Here is a 27,909-nt window from a genome sequence, read left to right on the forward strand (position 1 = left end):
TCTTTGCATTTCAATTTCTTTATCAAGATCTTCGTTCATATTATGTTATAGATTTTATATCTGCAGAACGGCTGTTTGTTTCAGTACTGTTATAAATTTTTAAAATGATCATAAAGCTCATTCATAGTTTAAAAGAATCTGCTTCTGACTGTTTTCTTTGCGTTTTGCTTTTTAACTTTGCTCCAAAATTTCTTTGGTTGATATTTCCCTAGTTTATTTTAAGTTGTCTTTTTGTTGGAAATTGTATTTTCGCTTTATTTTTATCTTCTTAACTTTTGGGTATATAATTTGCTCTTTCAAAAATAAATTCCCTTTTTAAATTGTTCATTTGATCTATTTTTACAAAATTTATTTCTCTTCTCTTTAAATTTTTTGTCTAGCGTTATGGGCACTCATTGAATTAAACCAGGGCTTGTTTAAGGTTTTATTTTTACAAGAATTATTGTGTTTACGATTAACGCTAAAGAATTAGATTGCACATTGCGTAAATTTTTAAAAATTTCAGAAACTTATCCTTGCAATAATATTAACATTTTTCGTTGCCCTAAAAAAATCTGTTAAGTTTACATCATTTAATTATGTTTCCTTTTTTGACGTAAGAAGGTTTAAAAATGAATTCCCCTTTTATTTTTCATCCCCTTTAATAATTGGTTTTCACATTGTTCTTTTGATTAGAGTTTATCGTTTCAAAAATTTATTACAAGGAACACTAAAACTTTATCCGTTATGGTGGAAAATTCGTTTGGGTTTCGGCGACTGAAAAGTCAGAAAAGAAATTGCAATTCAAATCATTTTCATTGTATAAGTGATAAATCTACGGACGCGTTTGGACCGTTAATTTCGAAAAAATGTACTTTCCCCAATATTTGGCGTCCCCTATGGAGCCTCCCATTACATATGATATACGATGTTGTTTGACAAAATTCAATTAAACGTCTACCTAGGCTGTCAATCAATTTATCTTTAGATACACGCGGAGGAATTTCAACATTACATGATAGTCCATTTTCTTGATCAATGTAGTTATCATACGATAAATATTTCTAATTGATTTGAGGTTCTACTATTTAAATCTCCTAAAATAAAACATTTACCTAACAGATTATACTTTTCTAGACCAGATTCAATTTCATCAAAAAAGGAGAAATTGTCTGTGTTAATTACCGTGGAACTATTTGGTGTTATATAAGTACAGCACAAAATACACGTCTTCATTAAAACAGAATAATTGTTTATCAACTTTAACCCATATTATTCCATTTTTGAATAGTTTTCAACAATTTGGATATGTTTATCTAAAATGTCTTTTAATATTTTACTTATGGGACCGCCGCGCTATAACGACCCTTTTTTTGTATTTACAGATTTTATTTCCAAAAAAAAAAAAAAAAAAAAAAAAATGATGAAAAACTTTTTATATGCCATTGAGTATCCCAAATTTAAATGGGTTTTGTCTGATATCCGTGTCTCTTGTAAAAATATGATATTCATAGTCACTCTTAATAATTCTATTTAAAAATCTGATCCGGATTTATAGTACAGTTACTGTTTTTACTACCGCCGTTAAAGTATAAAGACTAAGATTTTGAAAAAAAATCACCTTTTTTAATGTTTGTTTACTTCACCCTGTATATATTTAACAATAAACCTAATTTTATAAATATTACCAAAGAATAAATATTTCGTAATAACAAATTAATATTTCGTAACTATGATTTTTTTTAAGATGTTTCATTTTTGTTTTCATATATTTTGCACTTATTGTGGTATTTATGGGTTAAAAATGAATATTTTAAAAATTATTTTGAAATGTCAAAAAAATATCATTTCAGTGCCATAAACACAACACAAACCGACACAAAAAGTGGTTCAAATAAATAAACTGCGCCCCCCCCCCCCCAAAAAAAAGGTCTTAAAAATGCAACAGCAGTAGGAATCGAACCATAGACCTCTCACGCATCGAGTCAATCACTTAATTTCACACTTTTCAATGACGAAACTACTTTCATAAGATTTCCCCATGTGGCACCTCAATTTTATTTTTGCTGACAATTCTGACAATGTCAGGCTTTTAGAGAAAAGCAAAGCTGAAATTGATAAAAAACTTAAATGTCAAAAGTAAATAAAAAGAAGAAAACTTACTTCTATTCATCCAAATTACCAATCAGCAAATATCGTCTCTTAATTTTTGTTTTGGGTTTCATTTTTACAGTCTAAAAAAATCATTCCTTCCACATGCAAAACTGCTCTTGATGACATTTGGCCATATTTAAGTTTCCTACTAGCAATAACTGCCGTATGCTTTATGAAAACTTGAAAAGCAATGACAGCTATCAGCCCGAGGAATAAGTAAAACAACCCAGCGTTCGTAAGAACAGCCTTTTCAACAATTCCAAGTTTTCAATTTCCTAGCCACTTTTTTAATGTCTACACATCTGTCAACACTTATTTATTGTCTGTTACAATCCTCAAATAAGTTTTCTTTCTTTTAAAAAGTTGCATGACTAACAAATCCAAATGATATTCTCCCTCTGAATCAAACACAATTATTTTCCTCCCGTGAAATACACAACTTTTAAAAATGGCAGCCGCTTACATTTAACAGAGCCAGGTCTAATATAAATTCGCAGTAAGTAACAGAAATATGAATGGATGCTTGGACTTTTTCTCCTACTAAAAATTGTTGTTTTCATTATTAAAATAAGCGATCATTCATATTTTTTTAAATAAAATGAATAATATCATCTCCATTAAAAAATGTTTGATTGTCGCATTTATTTTTTCAGTCCAATAATTCTTGTATTATATGAGAAATTCGACTAATACATGTACATAATAGAGGCCCCTAGTGGGGAAAACAGATTTTAATATTAAAGTTAATATCAAGGAATTTTCGTTTTAGCTTATTTTTGAGTATAAAATAAAAAGAAAATTTGTTTGTTTGTTGTGTCAGATGTAATTTCATTTTCATCTCGCGAACTTTAAAATCAGTATTCTCACTCGTGGGAATACTGTTTTTATAGCCCACTCGATGAAATAAAATTTCATCTTACACACAAACAAACAAATGTCCGCTTATATACTCCACATTAATTCTCGTAAACTTTACCAACGAAATCGAAGTGTAATCATATATTTCAATTAGTGCTGTAATGTGCTGTCATAATTGACAGGTCAATAAAATAAGACTATACAAAATAAGCAATGAGGCTGTATATACAAACAAATGAACTATTGTTGTTCCACCATGCAAAAGCAAAATCATTTCAAAAATCTTTTTTCAAGGCGACATGTGACACATTATGAAATTTATTTATAATGTAAAAGATACCACCTTTTTGTTTAGCCTTTTCTCCAGACACTAAACTAAAGACACAATAATTACATAATTGCAAGTATTAAAAAAAATTAAGGCAGTACAAAATTTTAAGAATATACGCTTGTAATATGTTTATACTACATAAAACATTATCAGGATCAAAAACTCCTATTGTAACCCAAATATCTACGACATCTTGGCTCTATCTCAATCTATGAAAGTTGTTTTCTGTCAATTTTCTGTACCTCAGGTTTATATATATAAAAATGTGATAATTGAGTGTTGAGCAAACTAGGTTAAAATATCCAACCTACTTTTTAAATAACATTTCTGTCCCATTCTTATATAAAATGTGTCACTTGCTGAAATGTTTGAAATTTATAAAAGAGCCGTTTTTTTTCAGCACATTGTGAAACATTACACATGTATGCTGCATGTAGGTTTTTTTGTGTGTTGTTTTTGTTTGTATTTGTTGTTTTCTGCCAAAAATAATATCTGCATAATTCATTTTTTAGATTCAATTATAACTGCATTCAGGGATACGATGGATAATCGATAATATTAAAAAGTCATATTAAACTTAGAAGTGTATACTTTATCACATTCTTAACAAAAATACAGAAAACAACAAATGTTTTACCATCTTGTTTAAAAATAAGTGACTATTTAATTTGAAATTTAAAGTTAAAGTTAGAAAACAACAACAACAATAACAACACCATATTTTCATCGAGTCATAAAATGTCTGAAACCGGGATATTGCTACATGTGCTTGCTATGCCATGGCAGCTCTCGAAAATTTTGGAATTCAGTCACGGTTTTGAGAAAATTCCTACAAGAAAGGGTTATTTACATCATTTGATATACATTAGAAAAATTTTCCCGGGGACCCCAAAAAATTTTCCCAAAAAATATTAAAGTAAAAAGCAAATTTATTTTATAAAAATAAATACTTGTAAAAAAAGGAGTAATATTTTTCTTTGACCATTTTAAAAAAAAGTCACCCTGGGTTGGCCCACATAATAGAGGGGGTTTAAAAAAAAGTGGGTTTTACCCTTTTTTTAAGGGCCCCTTAAATAGTATTTAATGTATAAAAGGGTTTTTAAAAAAAGGTTTTTAATTTTAAAAGCCGGGCGCTATGGTGCAAGTTAAAACTGTTTTTCCTAAAAAATCAAGGGGGCGTTTAGGTTTTGATCCCCCCCGCTACCCACTGGAAAAGAAAAAAAATGACTACAAGACTTTACAAAACCAAGGCTAGACACAGAATGACGGCAAGAATAGAAACAAGAGAAGACCTTAACGGAACAGGAAACAAGTACCGAAAGTACAAGACCGAAGACGACGACCGATAACAGAAGGAAGAAATGGAGACAAGAATTGACAACAAGCGAACAGAGACGAGGACCGCTAACAGAAGAACAGAGACAGGGGCCGATAACAATAGAAATGACAACAAAACGAAACAGAGACAGGGATCGATAACAGAAGAACTGACAGCAAAAGAAAGGAGACGAGGATTGTTAACATAAAAAATAGAGACGAAGACCGATAACAGAATAACATAGACGATAACTGAATACAGAAGGATGAAGACGGTGATCGGTGGAATCGATGACAGAAGAATTGACAACAAGAAAACGGAGAAGAAAAGAAAAACCGACGGAACAGGAGAACGGAAGAAAAACGAAAGACCAGAACCGGATAAACAGAACAGACAGGGACGGCCGATAAACAGAAGAACTACAACAAGACAAGGGAGACAAGGACCGATAACAGAAAAATGGACGAGGACCGATAACAGAATAACATAGACAAGGACCGATAACAGAAAAATGGACGAGGACCGATAACAGAATAACATAGACTAGGACTGATGACAGAAGAATATAGACGGGATCGATAACAGAAGATAGTACTGAAAACTTTAAGTTTCGCGAACCGATGACAGAAGAATTGACAACAAGAAAACCAGGACTGATTACATAAGAATAGAGACGAGAACGGATGCCAGAAGAACGAAGACGAGAACCGATAACAGAACAACTGAGACGAGAACCGATAACAGAACATCTAACAAGAAAAGAACTGAGACCAGGACCGATTACAGAAGAACTGACAACAAGAGAACTGCGATGAAGACCAATAACTCAAAAACAAAAGTCACGACCAATAAGAGAAGAAGACAGCAGAGAAATGCGACTAGAACCGATAACAGAAGAACGAAGACGACGACCGATAACAGAAAAACGTACACCTAAACCCAAGAGTACTCAGAGAAAAGTGCCTTTAATTAATGTATATTTTTCATGCACACGTTTTAACCCCCTCACACATACGCACGCTGTAGTAGGCATCTGAGTAGCCACTCTATACGCTTGCATAGAGTGCCGTATAAAATACATGAAAGCTTTATATCTAGCAGATAGGGCAGGAAAGAGTGTGGTGTTTGCTGCGTAAATGCCTTACAGTTTTCAGTACTATCTTTAATATTACTTCTATATTACTATTATATTGGCCTATAGAAAAATGTCTGCCATCTTGGATTTTTTGGCCATATTGGATTGTTTTGTTTTTTTAATTCTGTTTTGGTGTCTTATTTGTTTTTACCTAAACATGCTTTGTGACAAATTTCAGGCTTTTCCTTTCCTTAAAAGTTTTATTTGATATATCATCCATTTATGATAAAGAAATTTGGCGGCCATTTTAGTGGTCATTTTAAATGGCCATTTCAATGGTCAATATCAAGTTTTTCAATTTGGTATCCACCTTTATCGGATTCAGCATACCTTTAATAGGTAAAATACACCAAGATACCACTTGTACTACAAAATGCCTCTAGCATCTTATAGGGAGCCAAATTCTCAAAATCAGTCCTGTCTATTGTATAAACACATAATTTAAGAATAAAACAAAAGCAAATGAGTTGGGCAATAAGTTCTAACATTGAAACATTACATGTTTCCTGACACTTAAAATGTCCCAGATGGCGCAAATGCTAAAATCGCGCATTGGCTATATCTTATATGGTGTAAAGTTTGATTATGATATATATAAAATGATATGACAAATGTATAATAATATGAGACATGACATGTGACATGATATTAAAGCTACAAAGTAAGCTGTATGAACTATTTCAGAGGTTTTATCTTCCAACAGCACGACAGATGAGAAGAACAGAGTCTGTTAAACGATCACCTGTTTATAACCACTTCAGGTGAGCAACAGTTTCTATGAAACAACAGCGTAAAACATTACATAATGTAGTTTAATTTAAACAATTCTTGTACTTAAACCGATTATGCCATGTGCAATAAACAGAGGATTATCATCTTCATTTGAGTGTTGTGTTTGATCCATAATTGAGTTAACGGAAGTCTATACACAGTTTGTAATGAATGATTCAAATAAAGTTATAACTAGAATTGGCGCTGATATATTACATCTAACAGAAAAATGAGTTGGAAAATAAAAATAACATTTTTCAGTATAATTGTATAAAGTCCCTCAGCTCTAAAATAAACTTAGCTACTTTTATAACTTAAAGTGCATACCGGTAATAATAATGATGATTATGATGATAATAATAATGATGATGATAATAATAATGATGGTGATAATAATGATTATGATAATAATGATTATGATGATAATTATGATGATGATGCTGATAATGACGATGATGATAATGACGATAAAGATAATGATGATGATAATTATGATAAGGAGGATAATTATGATGCTGATAATGATTATGATGGTGATAATTATGATAACGACGACGATGATGATAATATAATGATGATGATGGTGATGACGATGATGATAATGATGTTCATAATAATGACGACGACGACGATGATGATGATAATGGCGATTATAATAACAAAGATCGTAATGATAATATAACAATAATGATGATGATGATGATAATGATGATGATGATGATGATGTTGATGATATTGTGACGCCGACGAGGAGGAGTAAAAATTTTGCTCCGAAACGAATTTTCACGAAATGTTACTATCATTGACAGTGAGACGATTACTGGTGCCAGTGTTATACGAGCATATAGATGTCCGGACCGATTTGTGCGGGAATCCAGACAACGCATTGATGAAAATATCAAATTTTATTACGCCGCAATATCTGGCGCAAGGTAAAATATAAAATAAAGATTTAATCTTGTTGACATAATTAATTATAATCTAAAAAGATGAATGAATTTTTTGACGGTGATATGTTTCCCATTTCGTAAAATCATCAAAGCATATGTATCCTCTTTCCAAAGAAATACATGTATATTGTGATCAATTTAAAATCAACATTTTCTAATTCTAAAAGTATAGGTATATGTATTCAGCTGACATTCATTTTGAAAAGTGCAAGTTCATTCCTAACAAAGTGCCAGATATTTAGTGTTCACTTCTCTTGTATTTCCTTTCAGTTTGATTAGGAACTGTTTGATTTTTTTTTATTTTGCCAAACCGACACTCCGACATTCTTGTTTTACTAGGGGGGATCTTGTCTGCCAATCCGTACATTATATCAGGCACGAACGGGCACCCTAGTAGTTCTTCATAAACGTACACATATTGTAATTGTTATGTAGGTAACATAATATTTTGTTTTATTTGTTCACCAGATGGGTAGGATGGCGACTTGAACTGATGGGAAATTTCGTGGCGTTCTTGGCGGCATTGTTTGCCCTAGTTTCCTATGATTTAAACGGCGCGCAAGTTGGGATGTCGGTCACCTATGCTGTGCAAGTATGCCACTGTCAAATAAATTTCCTGATTGTCGTTAAAGTTAAAAAAAGCCATTTCTGTAGTACAGGCAAATTAAATGCTGACTATAAAACCATTTAACAGTCTGGAAAAGAAAGATCAATCGAGAGTAAAAATTTGATTCGGTTTGGTTGAGTCAGTTCATGAGAAACAACGAAAAGCACACAATCTCGAACCTAACATTCTATGCAGTATTCAATCATCAACCAAGGATCTCAACATTTCGGAAAATGAAGCGATAATGAAATAAATGGAAAATCAAAATCATAAAATGCATCGGGGAATTGTAAGTAATTGTCACATAGCACTTTAAGTCTTACCAACACTGTCAAGGGGAGCGGTGGTCTAGTGGTTAAGGTGTCTGCCTCTCAGCCCAGGGACCATGGGTTCGAGCCATACTCGGGTCACGACCATGATTTCTCATATGACACCCAGTACTGGTTGGTTTCAGGAAGCTGGCTCGAAAGTAATTGATATAAGTTGAATGAAATTGTTTCGCTATCGGGCTACAATAAATATGTTTTAAACTGACACTGAAAAGCAAAGGTTTGACTACATAGTGTGAGTGTTCAGATAAATATTGCCACATTTCAGCTTACAATAACCTTGAACTTCGGAGTGTTTGCAATCAGTGAGATGGAAATGAACATCATATCAGCTGAACGTGTCACTGAATATACCACCCTACAACCCGAGGTATGTATAAAATATTCCACCTTACCACCCGAGGTATGTGCAAAATATACAACCCTACCAACCGAGGTATGTACAGAATATACAACACTTCCTGACAAAATATGTTCAATATATACCACCCTTCCACCCGAGGTATGTACAATATATACCACCCTACCACCCTAGGTATGTACAAAATATACAACCCTACCTGCTGAGGTATGTACAAAATATTCCACCTTACCACCAGAGGTATTTACAAAATATACCAGCCTACCACCCGAGGTATGTACAAAATATACCACCCTACCACCCGAGGTATGTACAAAATATACAGCCCTACCACCCGAGGTATGTACAAAATATACAACCCTACCATCCGAGGTATTTACAAAATATACCACCCTACCACCCAAGGTATGTACAAAATATACCACCCTACCACCCGAAGCATGTACAATATATACCACGCTACCCACCCGAGGCATGTACAATATTTACAAACCTACCATCCGAGGCATGTACAGTATATACCACCCTACTACCCGAGGCATGTACAATATATACAACCCTACCACCCCAGGTATGTACAAAAATATACCATTCTACCACCCGAGGCATATACAATATATACAACCCTACCACCCGAAGCATGTACAATATATACCACCCTACCACCCGAGGTATGTACAAAATATACCACTCTACCACCCGAGGCATGTACAATATATACAACCCTACCACCCGAGGTTTGTACAAAAATATACCACCTAGCACGCCGAGGTATGTACAAAATATACCACCCTACCACCCGAGGTATGTACAAAATATACAACTCTACCACCCGAGGTATGTACAAAATATACCACCCTACCACCCGAGTTATGTACAAAATAAAACCAGCCTACCACCCGAGGTATATACAAAAATATACCACCCTACCATCCGAGGTATGTACAAAATATACCACCCTACCACCCGAGGTATGTACAAAATATACAACCCTACCACCCGAGGTATGTACAAAATATACCACCCTACCACCCGAGGTATGTACAAAATATACCACTCTACCACCCGAGGTATGTACAAAATATACAACCCTACCACCCGAGGTATGTACAAAATATACCACCCTACCACCCGAGTTATGTCCAAATATACCAGCCTACCACCCGAGGTATGTACAAAATAGACAAACCCTATACACCCGAGGTATGTACAAAATATACCACCCTTCCACCCGCGCATATACAATATATACCACCCTACCACCCGAGGTATGTACAATTTATACCAGCCTACCGACCGAGGTATGTACAAAATATACAACCCTACCACCCAAAGTATGTTCAAAATATACCACCTTTCCACCAGAGGTATATATAAAATATACAAGCCTTCGACCCGAGGTATGTTTAAAATATACAACCCTTCCTGCCGAGGACTGTATGTACTAAAATGGCAACACCTTCCGCCGAGGGATGTATAAAATATATGCATAAATTACTTTTTTCAAGATACAATATTATACAGAAATATACGACAATAACTATGGGAGTATGTTCAAAACATATACCAAACTTACAACGAGATATGTGCAAAATATATAGCCTTGTCAACCGACGTATGTGCAAAATAATTTGGAAATTTTGCACACGTGGGTTTTGTCAATGTTTTGTTTAATCTTGGCGGTGTCCTGCTATTTGAATACTTTCATTCTGTCAGACGTACAATGTGAGAATGTTTCTTTTTTATGGCTATTTGCTTTTCATTTTAGGCCAGCTGGGATAAGGGCAGTAGTTCACATCATTTAGCTCAGTGGCCACAGTTTGGTAGGATTGACTTTCAGGGATACAAGACCCGGTATAGAGAAGGTCTGGATCTGGTGTTACATGGAATACACTGTACTATCAGGGAGGGAGAAAAGGTTTGAAACCTAATTATCATACATGTATTACATTTGTATTTCTAAGTCTTGAATATTCCATGTCATATTACATTTGTATTTCTAAGTCTTGAATATTCCATGTCACATTACATTTGTATTTCTAAATCTTGAATATTTCATGTCATATTACATTTGTATTTTTTTCAAATCTTGAATATTCCATGTCATATTAAATTTGTATTTCTAAATCTTGAATATTCCATGTCATATTACATTTGTATTTTTAAATCTTGAATATTCCATGTCATATTACATTTGTATTTCTTAATCTTGAATATTCCATGTCATATTACATTTGTATTTCTAAATCTTGAATATTCCAATTTTTTTTCGGCGTAGCTGTATTAAAATGGATTTTGACCTAGATTTGTAACAAATGAAATTGTTAGTTACAAAATCTTCAGCTAAAAGAGGGTGTTTTTCATTGGTGGAAAGACTGGCTGTTATGAAATTTAAGGACAAATTCGTAATCTTTAGTTTACTTGTCTCTAAGAATAAAGTTGTATTAAAAATATTTATACAATCATAAACTAAATATCACAACGTTATGACCAAAACAAAGATATATCAAAATACAAAAATATACAGTACATACGATTTCATGTACAATTTACTTTGTTGATAATATTAACAACAAACCCAACTTTTTGTTTTTCAGCCTTTACTTAAACATTCGATTACTACTCACTCGTACTTTATTTGCCGTAGCTTTTCTGTTTTCTATGAAAATGAACGATATTTTTGATCAACAAAAAGATTCTCCAGAGCTGATATGAATTGCGAAAATTAATATATTTAAAATGCAACATTATCATAAAGAATCGCAAAACTTTAAGTATTATTTTTTGTGCGTAATAATAACAAATTAATTTATTCATAGTTATTCGGCGTTTGTTTACACCGGTAGGTAAATTTACCGAAATACACCCCAATTGACTACCACAATCTGAAACTGTCTCACTTGATAATCAGTGTCATTGATGGGTTATACAAAATTGAGTTTAGTACTTATTATAAGATAATTAGATATATTTCTGTATATATGGAACAACATTTATATTTTACATTCCACATTTAAAGTACATTGTAAAATATAACCTGTGTAGGTGTACGACACGTAGCCATGCCAGTAGGCTTAACTAGTACCTCCACCTCATACCCCTAGTATATACAAAATACTAGTCAAGCTGTGCAATTTTTAATAGAAATCCTTTTTTTTTATAAAATACATAATTATAACTTTTACTAGAAAGGTTATGTTTAACTTTTGATTTAAGTCTTCAATTATTCATTTTCATTGCCAGATAGATAAGAAGGCATTATAAATAGTATAGTTCAGAGTTGATATGTTCCATTGATTGTTTATTACAGTTTGTATTCTTTCATAAATAAAAGATATAAACAACAAAAGATTTTGGTGTTATTATCATGACCTAATAATTGCAGCATTTAATGCACAGAAGTGCTTTTACAAAATGAAGGTCTGATACATATAAGTTAATATTATTTAACAATAAAATTCAAGTTGTCAGCTGATTGTGGCCTTTGCAGTCTCTAAATTTGGTAGTGTGGTTGGTTATTCTTTGAAACCAGTAGTCAAAAGTCACGGTGACAAAAAAGCTTCTAGCATCTATAATAACATGACTAATTTGTTGACATTATAGGAGCATATACATGTTTCAGCTAAGTTTAGACAACTGTCATAGATTATACTAGTAACCACCAAATATATTTCAATTTAGACATTTATATTGTTATAAAGTATAAATATCATTAATTTTGAAAATATTCTAAAGCTATGAGACATTTTGCACTGAATTTACGCCGATTATCTTTTTTAAAGATATTTCTTGTTTATATAATAACCTTTCTGAGCAACATCCTTTTGGGTGTAGAGATATACATTGTAGCTGGGACTGGGAGGTGTTGCTCTGATTGGTTAAATTCAATATCTTATCAGATTTCTTTTTTTTTGTAACACGTAACTCTGTAGATGTAAATGTGTTATTGTTGTACAGATGGTCGCTCTACAGAGGTAAAATTGTGTATTTTTTCTTTCACTGTTTCGTACAGTTGAGATATTCATTCATTCATTCATTTCGTTCGTTCGTTCGTTCGTTCATTCTCTCACTCACTCACTCACTCACTCACTCACTCACTCACTCACTCACTCACTCACTCACTCACTCACTCACTCACTCACTCACTCACTCACTCACTCACTCACTCACTCACTCATTCATTCATTCATTCATTCATTCATTCATTCATTCATTTATTTATTTATTTATTCATTCATTCATTCATTCATTTCTCGCATACATTTTTCAGGTTGGGATAGTTGGTAGAACGGGAGCCGGGAAATCTTCGCTAGCCCTCGCTCTTTTCCGGCTGATAGAATCGGCGGACGGTGCTATAATGATTGATGGTGTAGATATATCAACACTGGGTCTTCATGAACTGAGACAAAAACTAACTATACTTCCACAGGTCTGTCAAACGTATTGTTATATATCTTGTAAAACTCTGGATTAGAAATAAGTTTGATTGACATATACCTAAAATTTTATACAAGTTTTCTGATAACTAAAACAAAACAGTTATTTTCAACTAAGGGTCCTACGGACTCGTGGGATAACAACATAACTCAAGTGAATATATCCAAAAACTTGATTTATGGCAGGGAGGAGACATGGCGTGTCATGTCTAGATTTGATCGTCTAACTTTCATATTTTAATTACTTGAAATCAGTTTAAATTTTTTCCAAAGGATATGTGTATTGCAATGATGGATAACATTAGTTTTAAGCTTGATATGGTCATGTTTTTTTCCAAATAAAAATTTAACCCAAAAAGATGCCTTTTTAAAAAGTCATTTTCCCAAAACGTTTAAAAAAACCAAAAAAAAAATTCGCCCATTTTTAGAAAAAAAAAGGGGGAGAAAATTTCCCTCCTGCAAACACTTACGTTTTTTAAAATCAGTTAGGGAAAGGAAAAAAGGGAAAATATATTTTGGGTTTGTAAATATAAACGATGTTTAGTTTTTTTTGTATAATTTAGGCCCGTGCTTTTTTCCGGGAAATTTTTAAGGAAAAATTTTAAAGTTTCCTTTCAACCACTTAAAACGTGGGAGTATTTTGGTTTTTGCCATCGAGTTGCGCACCCAAGGGTTTTGCATGGCCCGGGAAAGGCGGCTAGAGTTTAAATTTGGGGCGAATCCGGCAGAATTTAAAGGTCCCTTTTAAGGTAATTTTGAAAAAGCCCCAAATTACCCCTAAAGGAAACAGGAAATAATTTAGTAGCCCAAAGCCGGATTTTGTGATTTTTATAGTTTATTTTCCAATGAAAACAGTTGCAGAACAAAAGAAAAAGAGATATTTAGCAGTGCATTGGTACAGATATTGCCCCTTATAAAACAAGTAGCAGTCATCTGGCCGAAGAGCTTAGGATTTAATATCGCTGTCTCTCAAAATTGAGTCTGACACCAATGGGAAAAGCAACAAACAAAACACTATTTGATAGAAGGATTAGAATTTTAATAACTAGTGATTCAGGTTACTAACTTGAAATAACGCCTCCCTCTTTGCTGACGGTTTTTAAAGGGGAGCTATCTGGTTATGAAGGTCGATAGTTCAACTTTGAATCTAGAGTGTACCTGAAATAATGCATGAAGTGGCACATTAGGTCTTGTCCCACATTTTAATTTATAAAGTTATATGAGTAATATGAGTACATCATCATACTTACCTGATCATATTTCAGTGTCGGACAAAGACAATTAGTTTGTTTAGCACGGACACTCTTACATAAAACAAAGATTCTCATACTAGACGAGGCAACTGCAGCTGTTGATATGGAGACGGATGACCTCATTCAAGGTTAAATATTTCAAAGAATAATTGTCCATTGAGGTATATTAATAGATACCAAAATAGCATACATAAACCAATATTAGAGTTGTTATATTAGAAATAAAAGTATCCTTCAGCAATGGCATTGGTCCTAATCTTACCATATAAGTTAATTTGTAAGCAGAAAAAACATTGTTTGTGCCCCGACTTCTTTGGGTAGCCAGGAAGCTGTCCTGTCACGCTATAAGACGACCGTAAACCGGAGAAATTTCTCTAAACAAAGGGAAGTAACTGTACGAAATAACAGCAGTATACATTTTTTATTTCTTTTGTTTTATTATCCAAATTTATCATTTTTGTATAATTCAGATACCATCCGTAAACAATTCAGTGAGTGTACAATATTAGCAGTTGCTCATAGACTTAGTACAGTAATGGATTATGACAGGTAAACAAGTTTATGTTATACATCTATTATTTAACAAACTTATTGTACTTTACGTTATTTCGTTCAAAATCAGTTTTTCTATTTGTAAATACCAACCGTCGCTTAAAATAGTGACCAAAGCAAGATGGCGAGTAGGTCATGGAAACGCTCTCTCCGCTTGCCAAATTTGTAAATAATTATTTGAAGTATCATAAAGATACACTGTGGGATCTTCGATAGAAAAAAAACTTTATGAATCTTGAGCTCAATCTATACAAAATGAATATTTTCCTACATGTATTTAAGAGCTATTTATTTAAATGTAATACGCATGTGTAATGACAATATATATAGGATTTTCAAGTTTTTTTCTATAAATACATGATTTATTCTCATCAAGTGGTATGAAAATAAATATTTCATGAGTGGCGGTAGCCACGAGTGAAATATGGTAATTTTCATGCCACAAGATGAAAATAAATCGTGTATTTATAGAAAAAACTTGAATTTTCTGTTTATTATATACAATTTTCTCTTTTTTGACATTAAAATTTGAAAGACTTTCCCTTAAATTTTGTGTACTGGCAGAATTTAAAAGAAAGTAGTCCGGCAAGACACCAGTGAAAATACGGAAAATATGTTTCACTGCAGTGAAAAATAAATTTTTACAGTGCAAATACGGAAAATGAAAATATGCATTTTATTTCATCCATATTTCTCAATATTTTATTTATAAGTATATAATAAAAACTTATAATCGTAGTTAAGTATTTATATTTGTAATATTTCAAGGATAATGGTCCTAGACAAAGGTAAACTGGCAGAGTTTGATACACCAGCATTCCTGTTAGATAACACTGAAAGCATATTCTATGGAATGGCGAAAGACGCCGGCATTGTTTGACGTCATACGTGTCGATCTGTGTCGAAATGTGTGACGTAATGTACCAGAAACAAGAAGCTTACTGTTGTCATTATTCTCAGGCAGTTATTGATTCTATCTATTCAAGATGACACATCCAACGTTTACTTTATTATTTTAAAACGAGATACGAATATTCCACGCTATATTGTTGAATATAGGCCTACTCTATCTTTTATTTTGCACGTTTGTAACGTCGCTTTTCATTGGATAATATTGATGTTTATATAGATTATGTCTATTATGTGAAACTTACAAATGAACGTTAATTTAAGAATAAAAATTTAAATGCAGAAATTATATCTCACAATGTTTTTATTTTGTATTGTTTTTGTTTTAAGTCACACCGACACCAAAATAGTCATATAGTGACATTAACGCCGGTGACCGTCCGTGCTTTATTCAGTCACGAACTGGCACCTGACTAGAGCAAACGACAATCCCTAAGCTAGTACAGAGAATGTTGTATAATTTTCATAACTTGTTCACTTACAAGTATATCGTTATAACAAACTAATTGAAGTCACGTGATGTACAATTAAGAGAGAGAAAACACACTACAGAGCAACTTTTTTAAATGAGAAAAAAAAACGTTCTATTTCTGGGGGTTAATGTGCTCAGGGCTGGGAATCAAAACTGCGTCGTATCCTACAAAATGTAAACAAACGCCGCCATCTTGGAACGAAAAATGTATGTTTTAGTTTATAACTATTTTTGTTGGAAATGACTGAAAACCAGATATATGTATTAACACGCAACACTATTTTCCGCTTCGTTCGGTATATGTTACTTACACAACTATTTTGTAAAACAAAAGTTATAGCGAACTTGCAACTCGAAGCGGAGCAGAATTTTTATGAAAATGTGTGGATACGACGCAGTTAATATTGCTTTATCTATCGTTTCTTCTTCAAATCAATTATATATTTGTTTCAGAGTTCACCATAAACTTCAAAACATAATTTTGCATCATTTACTAAATTTTCATTAAAAAGAGGTGTTTATTTTTCAAGAAAATAATGATTTTTACGAAATGATACGACGCAGTTGAAAATAAAATATGATACGACGCAGTTGTATTTTCATTGCAGGCTGCATATTGGTTTTAAACTATTTAAATTATGTGCTAGGTATGCTAATAACGCCCAACAACATTTCTTGTTTACAACTTAAGTCAAAAGCAGAGGTCACTCATTGGTTCCATAAAAATGGAAATGTAATACAATTCTATTAAGGCTGAATTTTTCGGTCGCATTTAAGTATATAAAGCATCTACAAATTCCGAAAAGCTGTATCAAATGCAATATACACTGAAACACGTGATCGCACACCCATATGACAACGTGTTCCAGTGTTGCATTAGCATGCTTCTAAAATTGTTCACCATTAAAATTTTAGAATTATATTATAAATGGTTAAGCTACAATATATTTTTGCAAGTAGGTTATGCGTTCCGTTTAGTCATTTTATGTTCAGCCCTCTGATTTTGTCGTATTGCATTTCTTTATCGCCGATGAGGAAAGGTCTACGGAATGTATTTTCTATATTTGCACTTAAGAATCATTCTTCTCCATTAAAAAACTTTAAATTTTCAAAACGAGTTACATATGATATAACTACAGATTATTTTGTAAAGAAGGTGTCCGTTTTGCAAAGGTATTTTACGCTGTGCACCGATAAATCTGATACAGATATAGGCAGACATGATCTTTCAACAGTATTGAAGAAGTTTTCACAATATTGAACAGAAAATTAAGGTCAGATTATCGCACCGAATTTTCAACAAACTAGAGACATGGCATCTTAACATATCTTCATACTAAAGTGTGATTTTTATTTGATAATGAATTGCCTGAAAACTTAAAACAAAGGTTTTCAGAAAATGACTTCACAGAGGATTACCCCCTGCTTACATTGAAAATTTCTCTGCTAGTCATACCGAAATCAGAAATTTAAATGTTATTCTCTTTATAATTAATTCAAATATTTATAATCTTAAAACTTCACGCCAGAAGTTAATAAAGAAGCTGCTTATTTGTACAGCTGACGGTAACACATTTTGTTGAAAAAACAAATCAGACAGGTGGACCGTGGCCGAGCTGTTAATGTTTACTGAATTCAAATCACTTGAACTGAACTGCTATGAATTCGACAACTACCAGGGACTTTTTATTCTTTCGTGTGGAAAACCTATCAAGCTAGTTTCAAAATGTCGATGGTTCTCTGCAGGTGCAACATTTTGCCTGCAATAATGCACAAAGGCGCACCTGAGGTCCTCGCCCCTAGTAAAGCTAATGTGTAGAGTGAAAGTTTGAAAACAAACCACAAAAAAGCAAAAAAGCAATCATTACCCAGAACATGCAGAACCACAGTTAACTTAGAGCGTAGCTAGCCCGCATGAATTCAAGTTAATAGATTTGTATATTTTTTTTGCGAAAAAAATAGGGATAATATTGAACATACAGGAAAATAGAAGAAATTATTTCAGATATTTTGATCAATTAGGTAACATGTTTATGTTTAACTAAAAAGTAGCTTCCGCAATGTAAACTTTCATATTAAATGTTAAATTGGACATGACAGAATGTATTCTAAATAATCAAAAGCAATAGAACATTGCTATACACCGCAAATGATCTGGGTTTTTTTCCATCTAGCGCAAGTGATTATTCCATAAAATAGAAATATTTTGCCAAAATTATCCCTGTTGAAAAGACTGCCAAAAATACAACTGCGTCGTATCATATTTTATCTTCAACTGCGTCGTATCATTTCGTAAAAATCATTATTTTCTAAGAAAATAATTATCTCTTTTTAATAAAATTTTAGTAAATGATGCAAAATTATATTTCGAAGTTTATGGTGAACTCTGAAACAAATATATAATTGATTTGAAGGAAAAAACGATAGATAAAGCAATATGAACTGCGTCGTATCCACACATTTTCATAAAAATTATGCCCCGCTTCGAGACGCAAGTTCGCTATAACTTTTGTTTTACAAGATAGTTGTACAAGCAACATATACCGAACGAAGCGGAAAATAGTGTAGCGTGTTAATAAATATATTTGGTTTTCAGTAATTTCCAACAAAAAAAGTTATAAACAAAAACATACGTTTTTCGTTCCAAGATGGCGGCGTTTGTTTACATTTTGTAGGATACGACGCAGTTTTGATTCCCAGCCCTGGTGCTTTAAGCTGAGCCGATGCGTTCGGTGCTTTCAGCGCTTTGATCCAGTTTGCAGTGTATGGAATCCACAGGAAGGTAGTCTAGTACTGGTTAACTGTTAGGAAACTACCCGCCTATATGACCGAAAAATTGTTGGAAATAGGCTTAAAAGGAAACAAACAAACAAACAAAACAAACAATAACGTATCAAGTTAATGTCTGCTTAAACGTTTTGAGTTATGCCCAATACAATTTTACCGACAAAGTTCTTTTTAACTCTATGTTATATTAGAACATCAAAAAAAATTGAACGATGAATTTAAAAGAATAGTGATTGTGTGTGTTAAATAAAATCCACTGTGGCCGAAAAGTCTAATTTTAACTTAATTAACTTAAGTTGATTTAAGTTTGATAGAAAATCCATCGGATGGATGGATTTCATATAGTGCGGATTTTATGTCAGTATAATTAGTTATTATTAAAGGGAGGTAAAAGAAATTCATAAAAACATAAACCTTAGTTCTTTTACTTAACAGAACATTCAATCAATATAAATTGTAGAAAAAATGTAATAACATTCAATTATTTTTATCAAAATCAGATGATAAATTTATACTTAATAAGCCTGATTTATTTACATTATTAAGATTGTTTATATACACTAATTTATCCTCATTCTTCAGTAGAACCACCGATCAATAAACGTCTATTGACGGTATTTCTTTTGACTCGTTCACAAAGTTGGAAACAAATTTGATGGACGGGAAATTTATAAAATCAGTCTTTCTTATATACCACTGCAAAGCGCAGTGCAGAATGTTTGTGTTACAAAGTCAAGAAAGCACTGATCAAGTGTCCTGTGCTCAATTTCTATTTACAGTGATACTTTCTCATAAAGGGCATGAAGGGGACCTTATATCCGAGTACAAGTAAAGAAAAATTGTCAGTCAAACCGCCATTATAGGATCCCTTTAAATCAATTATGTATGTAGCCTATAAAAAGAGACCAATAGATTCTTGAAAGAGCCGTCCGGTTAGCTCATTAGTTAGAGCGTTGGACTGTGAATAGGTCGACCCGCGTTCGATTTCCGGACGGCGCAGGTCAGTTTCGTACGGTGGCACAAAGGTGACATGTGTGTGTGTTTTTATTTATCTTGTGGCCACGAGATACTATGTCGGTGTAATCTGATTGGTTATTTATCTCGTGGCCACGACTTAGCTATCTCGTGGTCACGACATAGTATCTCGTTGCCACGACTTAGCTATCTCGTGACCACGACTTAGTAACTCTTGGCCACGACTTAGCTAATAACTCGTGGCCACGACTTAGTAACTCGTGGCCACGACATAGTATCTCGTTGCCACGACTTAGCTATCTCGTGGCCACGACTTAGTAACTCGTGACCACGACATAGTATCTCGTGGCCACGACTTAGCTATCTCGTGGCCACGAGTTACTATGGCCACGACTTAGTAACTCGTGGCCACGACATAGTATCTCGTGGCCATGACTTAGCTATCTCGTGGCCACGACTTAGTAACTCGTGGCCACGACATAGTAACTCGTGGCCACGACATAGTATCTCGTGGCCACGACTTAGCTTTCTCGTGGCCACGACTTAGTAACTCGTGGCCACGACATAGTATCTCGTGGCCACGAGATAAATAAAAACACACACATGTCACCTTTTTGCCACCGTAGTTTCGTTATGATTGATCGTGCAATCTTTTCTACAGTCATTCGCACTGTACCTCTGCTCTGGTATGTACAGAGGTTTTAGTTCCTTGCGAAAGTGAATGCAACTAGTACTGGTAAACTCACTAACCTGCTTGACAGCCTGCCCCGGACTGAACTGTGCTCTGGTAAATTCAATGTGACTAACTGTCATGATCCGGAGTGAAAACTACCAACACCACTGCCACAACCACCATTTATTTTCTTGAGGGTGTATGTTGGGGGAGTGGTGTATCTATCATTTACATTCAAAAACTATATAGATCGAGCTATACATATCAAATTATTTTTGTAAGATTTTGTCTGATTTAGATACAATCTATGGCTGAATAAAAATAACAAAGTTGAACCTATGTTCCTAATCTTTATTTAAAGAATGTTGAAAATGAAAAGAATTTATATCCAAAGTCTTTCTTCTGGCCACAGTGCTCGGTTGATGCTTGTATCTGAAATAAATAAATAAATAAGTAAATAATGAAATGTTATGAAATGAATGAATGAATAAATTTAAAAAAATGAAAGAATGACTCAATGAATGAATGAATGAATGAATGAATGAATGAATGAATGAATGAATGAATGAATGAATGAATGAATGAATGAAGAATGAATGAATGAATGAATCCAGCTCTTGATAACAATAAAATTAGTATTAGTGATTCTTTGTGCTCGTGTATCAAATCAATTAGTCAATGGAAAATCGTTCAAATGCATTTAAAGTGACAGTTATACAACATCAATCATTAGTGTGCAAAATACTTACGTTATGTAAGTCAAAGTGTAGATCACTCTTTATGTAGATATCCATGATACCAAACAGATTATCATCATCGTCAACCACATTGTTGTTTGTAATATATGTATCATCAGTGTCATTCCTAGCTGCTGTTATGCCCACTTCATCTTGGTCATCTTGGAGAGCTATCGCTTCGATGTCTACGATATCGTCATCTGATTCTATAATTTCTACGATTTCATCATCTGATTTTATATCTAAGATATCATCTAGTGTGTCACTGTCTGACATTTCATCAACTTCACCTTTTTTTTTACTCATTGAATCATCTGACTCTTTATCTAGAAAGTCACCAAACGTATCCGGGCCGATTTCATCTAAAGTATCGCTGTCGTTATCAGCTGTTTTATCCACAAATGTATCACATGAAATTGGTCCACTTTGGTCTTTATCAAGCACAACTCCAAACAAATTGCTGTTTTCTTCTGTGTTACCTTTATCTATATCTACAATTGCACTCGTCGAGTCGCTTTCTGGTACATCCTCTAGTCGTTTGTCGTTTGTTCTCATCTCTTTAGTTGCTGATACAAATTCATCAAACATTTGTGTACCTCGTTTTGAGATTACAAAAATTTCATCCAGATATATATGCATATCGTCTTCAAGTGGAAAACCAGTTTCATTCGATGGTCGAATCGGATTTGGTTTATAGACACCTGCCTCTTTTTCAAATGTAATCTGTAACATTTCCTCTTGATAAGCTTTATCAATGGCTTCAAATGAAGTTGTCCTCTCTGCATTAAAACGTGTTTCATTAAGCTTGTACAAATGAGTGTTCATATCTGACTCAACCAAGGTTTTTTCTTCCAAGGCAATTTCTTTATCATGCATAGGTTTTCCCTGTACGTCACTCCTAATGTCAGACGTTAAAACTGTCCCAATCATTGATCGAATACTTTTATCAGCGGCTCCAATGTCTCTTTCGATATCTACAGATTTGCTTTCTTTCAGAGGTTTAGTGTCTGGTATTTTATCAATAGCATTTTTGTTTTCCGTTGTTTCCTGAACCAAAAGATGGTCGAATAGCTTAGCCATCTGTTTATCAATCTCTTTCATACTTGGAATGCCACTCGTAAACCTTTCACCACTTTCATCTACAATCTTCTCAATATCTTCACTTTTGCTTGCTTTTCGGTCTTTACCTTTGTTTCTCCTTTGCTGACGAGCGTCTGTGAACTTTCGGGTGGCATATTTCACTGAAGTTTTCAGCTCCTTGCCATTCTTTATACCAAACTTCTCTATAAATATACCACATCCGTTCCCTATACCAATGTGTAATACGGCTTTGTCGAACGTGGCACTGATTGGAATGATGACGTCATCATTGTTAGGACTAATAAGGATATCTGTAACAAAAAAATAAATAAAGTTTTTGAAAAATAAAGTCAAATATAGATGGCGTATCTTAAAATTTCGTAAATGTTCTATATATACCCACGAATGAACGCAGACTGTATAAGAGGGCAAATGTTTTTATATATACCCACGAATGAACGCGAACTATATAAGGGTGCCAAAGTTTCTACATATACCCACCAATGAACGCAGACTGTATGCTACGAAAGACCGGTAGGGCCATTTCAACTTAAGGAAATCCCGATTTCATCTTCATGAATTCACAATTTTAACTTCACGAATTCCCGTTTATAACATACCTAATTCCCGACTTCATGAATTCCTGATTTCAACTTCACGAATTCACGATTTCAACTTTACGAATTCACGATTTCAACTTCATGACTTCACGATTTCAACTTCATGAATTCACGATTTAAATTTCACAAATTCTCAATTTCAGCTTCACGAATTCTCGATTCCAACTTCATGAATTCAAAATTTCAACTTCATAAATTCAGAATTCCAACTTCACGAATTCAACTTCACGATTTCAATTTCATGAATTTACGATTTCAACTTCATGAATTCAGCTTCGTGAATTCACGATTTCAACTTCACTTATTCACGATTTCAACTTCATGAAGTTGAAAAGTTAAAATCGTGAATTCAAGAAGTTGAAAAAGTGAATTCGTGATGTTGAAATCTGGAATTCATGGAATTCATGAAGACAAAATGTCCCCACCGGTCTAAAGTAATACGAGGGCCAATGTTTCTGTATATTCCCATCGATGAACGGGGGCTGTATACGATTGTCAATGTTTCTATATATACCTAGAAATTAACGTTGATTGTATAAGAGGCCATACTTATGTTAAATATTTTCCAAGGAGTGTTAGAAGGGCCAATGTTTCTATATACACCCACAATTCAACGCTGACTGTAAAAGAGAGTTAATGTTTCCATATATACCCAGAGATGAACGTGGATTGTATAAGATGGCAAATGTTTCTACATACCAACGAATGAATGCAAACTGTATAAGAGCCACTGTTTCTATATATATATTATTGAATGATCGTGGATTGTATATGAATGCCAATGTTTCTATATATACCATTGAATGACCGAGGATTGTATATGATTGCCATTTTTTTATATTTACCATTGAATGACCGCGGACTGTATATGATTCCCCATGTTTCAATATATACCATTGAATGATTGCGGATTCTATATGATTGCCAATGTTTCTATAATATATCATTGAATGACGCAGGACTGTATATGATTGCCAACGTTTCTATATATACCATTGAATGACCGAGGACAGTATATAATTGCCAATGCTTCTATATATACCATTGAATGACCTATGACAGCGGACTGTATACGATTGCCAATGTTTCTATATACACCCATGAATGAACGCGGACTGTATATGATTGTCAATGTTTCAATATATACCAATGAATGACTGCGGACGGTATATAATTTCCAATGTTTCTATACAATGTATATACCAATGAATGTACGCGGACTGTATAAGAGTGTCAATGTTTCTATATTAACCAATGAAATACCGTGGACTGTAGACGATTGTCAATGTTTCTATATTTACCAATGAATGACCGCGGACTGTAGACGATTGTCAATGTTTCTATATATACCAATGAATGACCGCGAACTGTAGACGATTGTCAATGTTTCTATATTTATCAATGAATGACTGCGGACTGTAGACGATTGTCAATGTTTCTATATTTACCAATGAATGACCGCGGACTGTAGACGATTGTCAATGTTTCTATATTTACCAATGAATGACCGCGAACTGTAGACGATTGTCAATGTTTCTATATTTACCAATGAATGACCGTGAACTGTAGACGAATGTCAATGTTTCTATATTTACCAATGAATGACCGTGGACTGTAGACGATTGTCAATGTTTCTATATTTACCAATCAATGACCGCGGACTGTAGACGATTGTCAATGTTTCTATATTTACCAATGAATGACCGCGAACTGTAGACGATTGTCAATGTTTCTATATTACCAATCAATGACCGCGGACTGTAGACGATTGTCAATGTTTCTATATTTACCAATCAATGACCGCGGACTGTAGACGAATGTCAATGTTTCTATATATACCAATGAATGACTGCGGACTGTAGACGATTGTCAATGTTTCTATGTTTACCAATGAATGACGCGGACTGTAGACGATTGTCAATGTTTCTATATATACCAATCAATGACCGCGGACTGTAGACGATTGTCAATGTTTCTATATTTACCAATGAATGACCGCGAACTGTAGACGATTGTCAATGTTTCTATATTTACCAATCCATGACCGCGGACTGTAGACGATTGTCAATGTTTCTATATTTACCAATGAATGACCGCGAACTGTAGACGATTGTCAATGTTTCGATATTTACCAATGAATGACCGCGAACTGTAGACGATTGTCAATGTTTCTATATTTACCAATCAATGACCGCGGACTCTATACGATTGTCAATGTTTCTATATATACCAATGAATGACCGCGGACTGTAGACGATTGTCAATGTTTCTATATTTACCAATGAATGACCGCGGACTGTAGACGATTGTCAATGTTTCTATATTTACCAATCAATGACCGCGGACTGTAGACGATTGTCAATGTTTCTATATTTACCAATGAATGACCGCGAACTGTAGACGATTGTCAATGTTTCTATATTTACCAATCAATGACCGCGGAACTGTAGACGATTGTCAATGTTTCTAATATTTACCAATGAATGACCGCGACTGTAGACGATTGTCAATGTTTCTATATTTACCAATCAATGACCGCGGACTGTAGACGATTGTCAATGTTTCTATATTTACCAATGAATGACCGCGAACTGTAGACGATTGTCAATGTTTCTAATATTTACCAATCAATGACCGCGGACTGTAGACGATTGTCAATGTTTCTATATTTACCAATCAATGACCGCGGACTGTAGACGATTGTCAATGTTTCTATATATACCAATGAATGACAACTGCGGACTGTAGACGATTGTCAATGTTTCTATGTTTACCAATGAATGACCGCGGACTGTAGACGATTGTCAATGTTTCTATATATACCAATACCGCCAATCAATGACCGCGGACTGTAGACGATTGTCAATGTTTCTATATTTACCAATGAATGACCGCGGACTGTAGACGATTGTCAATGTTTCTATATTTACCAATCCATGACCGCGGACTGTAGACGATTGTCAATGTTTCTATATATTTACCAATGAATGACCGCGAACTGTAGACGATTGTCAATGTTTCTATATATTTACCAATGAATGACCGCGGAACTGTAGACGATTGTCAATGTTTCTATATTTACCAATCAATGACCGCGGACTGTAGACGATTGTCAATGTTTCTATATTTACCAATCAATGACCGCGGACTGTAGACGATTGTCAATGTTTCTATATTTAAATTACCCAATGAATGACCGCGGACTGTAGACGATTGTCAATGTTTCTATATTTACCAATGAATGACCGCGGACTGTAGACGATTGTCAATGTTTCTATATTTACCAATGAATGACCGCGGAACTGTAGACGATTGTCAATGTTTCTATATTTACCAATGAATGACCGCGGACTGTAGACGATTGTCAATGTTTCTATATTTACCAATCAATGACCGCGGACTGTAGACGATTGTCAATGTTTCTATATTTACCAATGAATGACCGCGGACTGTAGACGATTGTCAATGTTTCTATATTTACCAATGAATGACCGCGGACTGTAGACGATTGTCAATGTTTCTATATTTACCAATGAATGACCGCGGACTGTAGACGATTGTCAATGTTTCTATATTTACCAATGAATGACCGCGGACTGTAGACGATTGTCAATGTTTCTATATTTACCAATGAATGACCGCGGACTGTAGACGATTGTCAATGTTTCTATATTTACCAATGAATGACCGCGGACTGTAGACGATTGTCAATGTTTCTATATTTTTACCAATGAATGACCGCGGACTGTAGACGATTGTCAATGTTTCTATATTTACCAATGAATGACCGCGAACTGTAAGACGATTGTCAATGAATGACCGGACTTCTATATATTATACCAATCAATGACCGCGGACTGTAGACGATTGTCAATGTTTCTATATTTACCAATCAATGACCGCGGACTGTAGACGATTGTCAATGTTTCTATATTTACCAATCAATGACCGCGGACTGTAGACGATTGTCAATGTTTCTATATTTACCAATCAATGACCGCGGACTGTAGACGATTGTCAATGTTTCTATATATTTACCAATCAATGACCGCGACTGTAGACGATTGTCAATGTTTCTATATTTACCAATGAATGACCGCGAACTGTAGACGATTGTCAATGTTTCTATATTTACCAATGAATGACCGCGGACTGTAGACGATTGTCAATGTTTCTATATTTACCAATGAATGACCGCGGACTGTAGACGATTGTCAATGTTTCTATATTTACCAATGAATGACTGCGGACTGTATACGATTGTCAATGTTTCTATATTTACCAATGAATGACTGCGGACTGTAGACGATTGTCAATGTTTCTATATTTACCAATGAATGACTGCGGACTGTAGACGATTGTCAATGTTTCTATATTTACCAATGAATGACCGTGGACTCTATACGATTGTCAATGTAGAAATCCTTAAGTATATTTCCATATTAGAAAAAAAAACTTAGAATAATAATTATCAATGCGAAAAAGAACTCAAAAAGTTTCCCTTTTTGATAATCATTATTAAAGATAATTGAAATAATAACAGAAAAATCTACCTTTAAATGTGCTATTCGCTACAGGTCGGTTATCATTTGCCGAGATTTCTTCCATTTTGCAGGTACATG

General features: G+C 34.0%; 2 protein-coding genes across 2 annotated transcripts; one reads left to right on the plus strand and one right to left on the minus strand.

The window, feature by feature from the left end:
• Positions 1-6,405: 6,405 nt before the first annotated feature.
• LOC132748197 (ATP-binding cassette sub-family C member 3-like) lies at positions 6,406-16,510 on the plus strand. Its single transcript, XM_060737758.1, has 9 exons — positions 6,406-6,536; positions 7,356-7,478; positions 7,965-8,088; positions 8,701-8,802; positions 10,562-10,711; positions 13,064-13,222; positions 14,493-14,610; positions 14,953-15,031; positions 15,803-16,510. Exons 1-9 carry the CDS (start codon positions 6,406-6,408, stop codon positions 15,912-15,914), a joined length of 1,098 nt encoding a protein of 365 aa, XP_060593741.1. The 3' UTR covers positions 15,915-16,510.
• A 4,676-nt stretch (positions 16,511-21,186) lies between these two features.
• Positions 21,187-27,895, minus strand: LOC132748196 (uncharacterized). The gene is made up of 3 exons (XM_060737757.1): positions 27,841-27,895; positions 21,600-22,978; positions 21,187-21,282 (listed from the first exon to the last, which is right to left on the minus strand). The coding sequence occupies exons 1-3, from the start codon at positions 27,893-27,895 to the stop codon at positions 21,202-21,204; spliced, it is 1,515 nt and encodes a 504-aa protein (XP_060593740.1). The 3' UTR covers positions 21,187-21,201.
• Positions 27,896-27,909: the final 14 nt, after the last annotated feature.

This window comes from Ruditapes philippinarum, unplaced genomic scaffold (assembly GCF_026571515.1).
Source record: "Ruditapes philippinarum isolate M1 unplaced genomic scaffold, ASM2657151v2 ctg11781_1_1_1_1, whole genome shotgun sequence".
In the NCBI taxonomy this organism is placed as follows: Eukaryota; Metazoa; Mollusca; class Bivalvia; order Venerida; family Veneridae; genus Ruditapes; species Ruditapes philippinarum.

What these genes read in the sequence shown, in the direction of transcription:
- LOC132748196 (XM_060737757.1), bottom strand. Translation starts at nt 27,895, where the DNA reads ATGGAAGAAATCTCGGCAAATGATAACCGACCTGTAGCGAATAGCACA. An exon ending in AGCGAATAGCACATTTAAAG is followed by an intron (nt 22,979 to 27,840) that starts GTAGATTTTTCT and finishes TTTTTGTTACAG; the next exon opens with ATATCCTTATTAGTCCTAAC. An exon ending in TACACTTTGACTTACATAAC is followed by an intron (nt 21,283 to 21,599) that starts GTAAGTATTTTG and finishes TATTTATTTCAG; the next exon opens with ATACAAGCATCAACCGAGCA.
- LOC132748197 (XM_060737758.1), top strand. Translation starts at nt 6,406, where the DNA reads ATGACATGTGACATGATATTAAAGCTACAAAGTAAGCTGTATGAACTA. An exon ending in ATACCACCCTACAACCCGAG is followed by an intron (nt 8,803 to 10,561) that starts GTATGTATAAAA and finishes TTTTCATTTTAG; the next exon opens with GCCAGCTGGGATAAGGGCAG. An exon ending in CTATCAGGGAGGGAGAAAAG is followed by an intron (nt 10,712 to 13,063) that starts GTTTGAAACCTA and finishes TACATTTTTCAG; the next exon opens with GTTGGGATAGTTGGTAGAAC.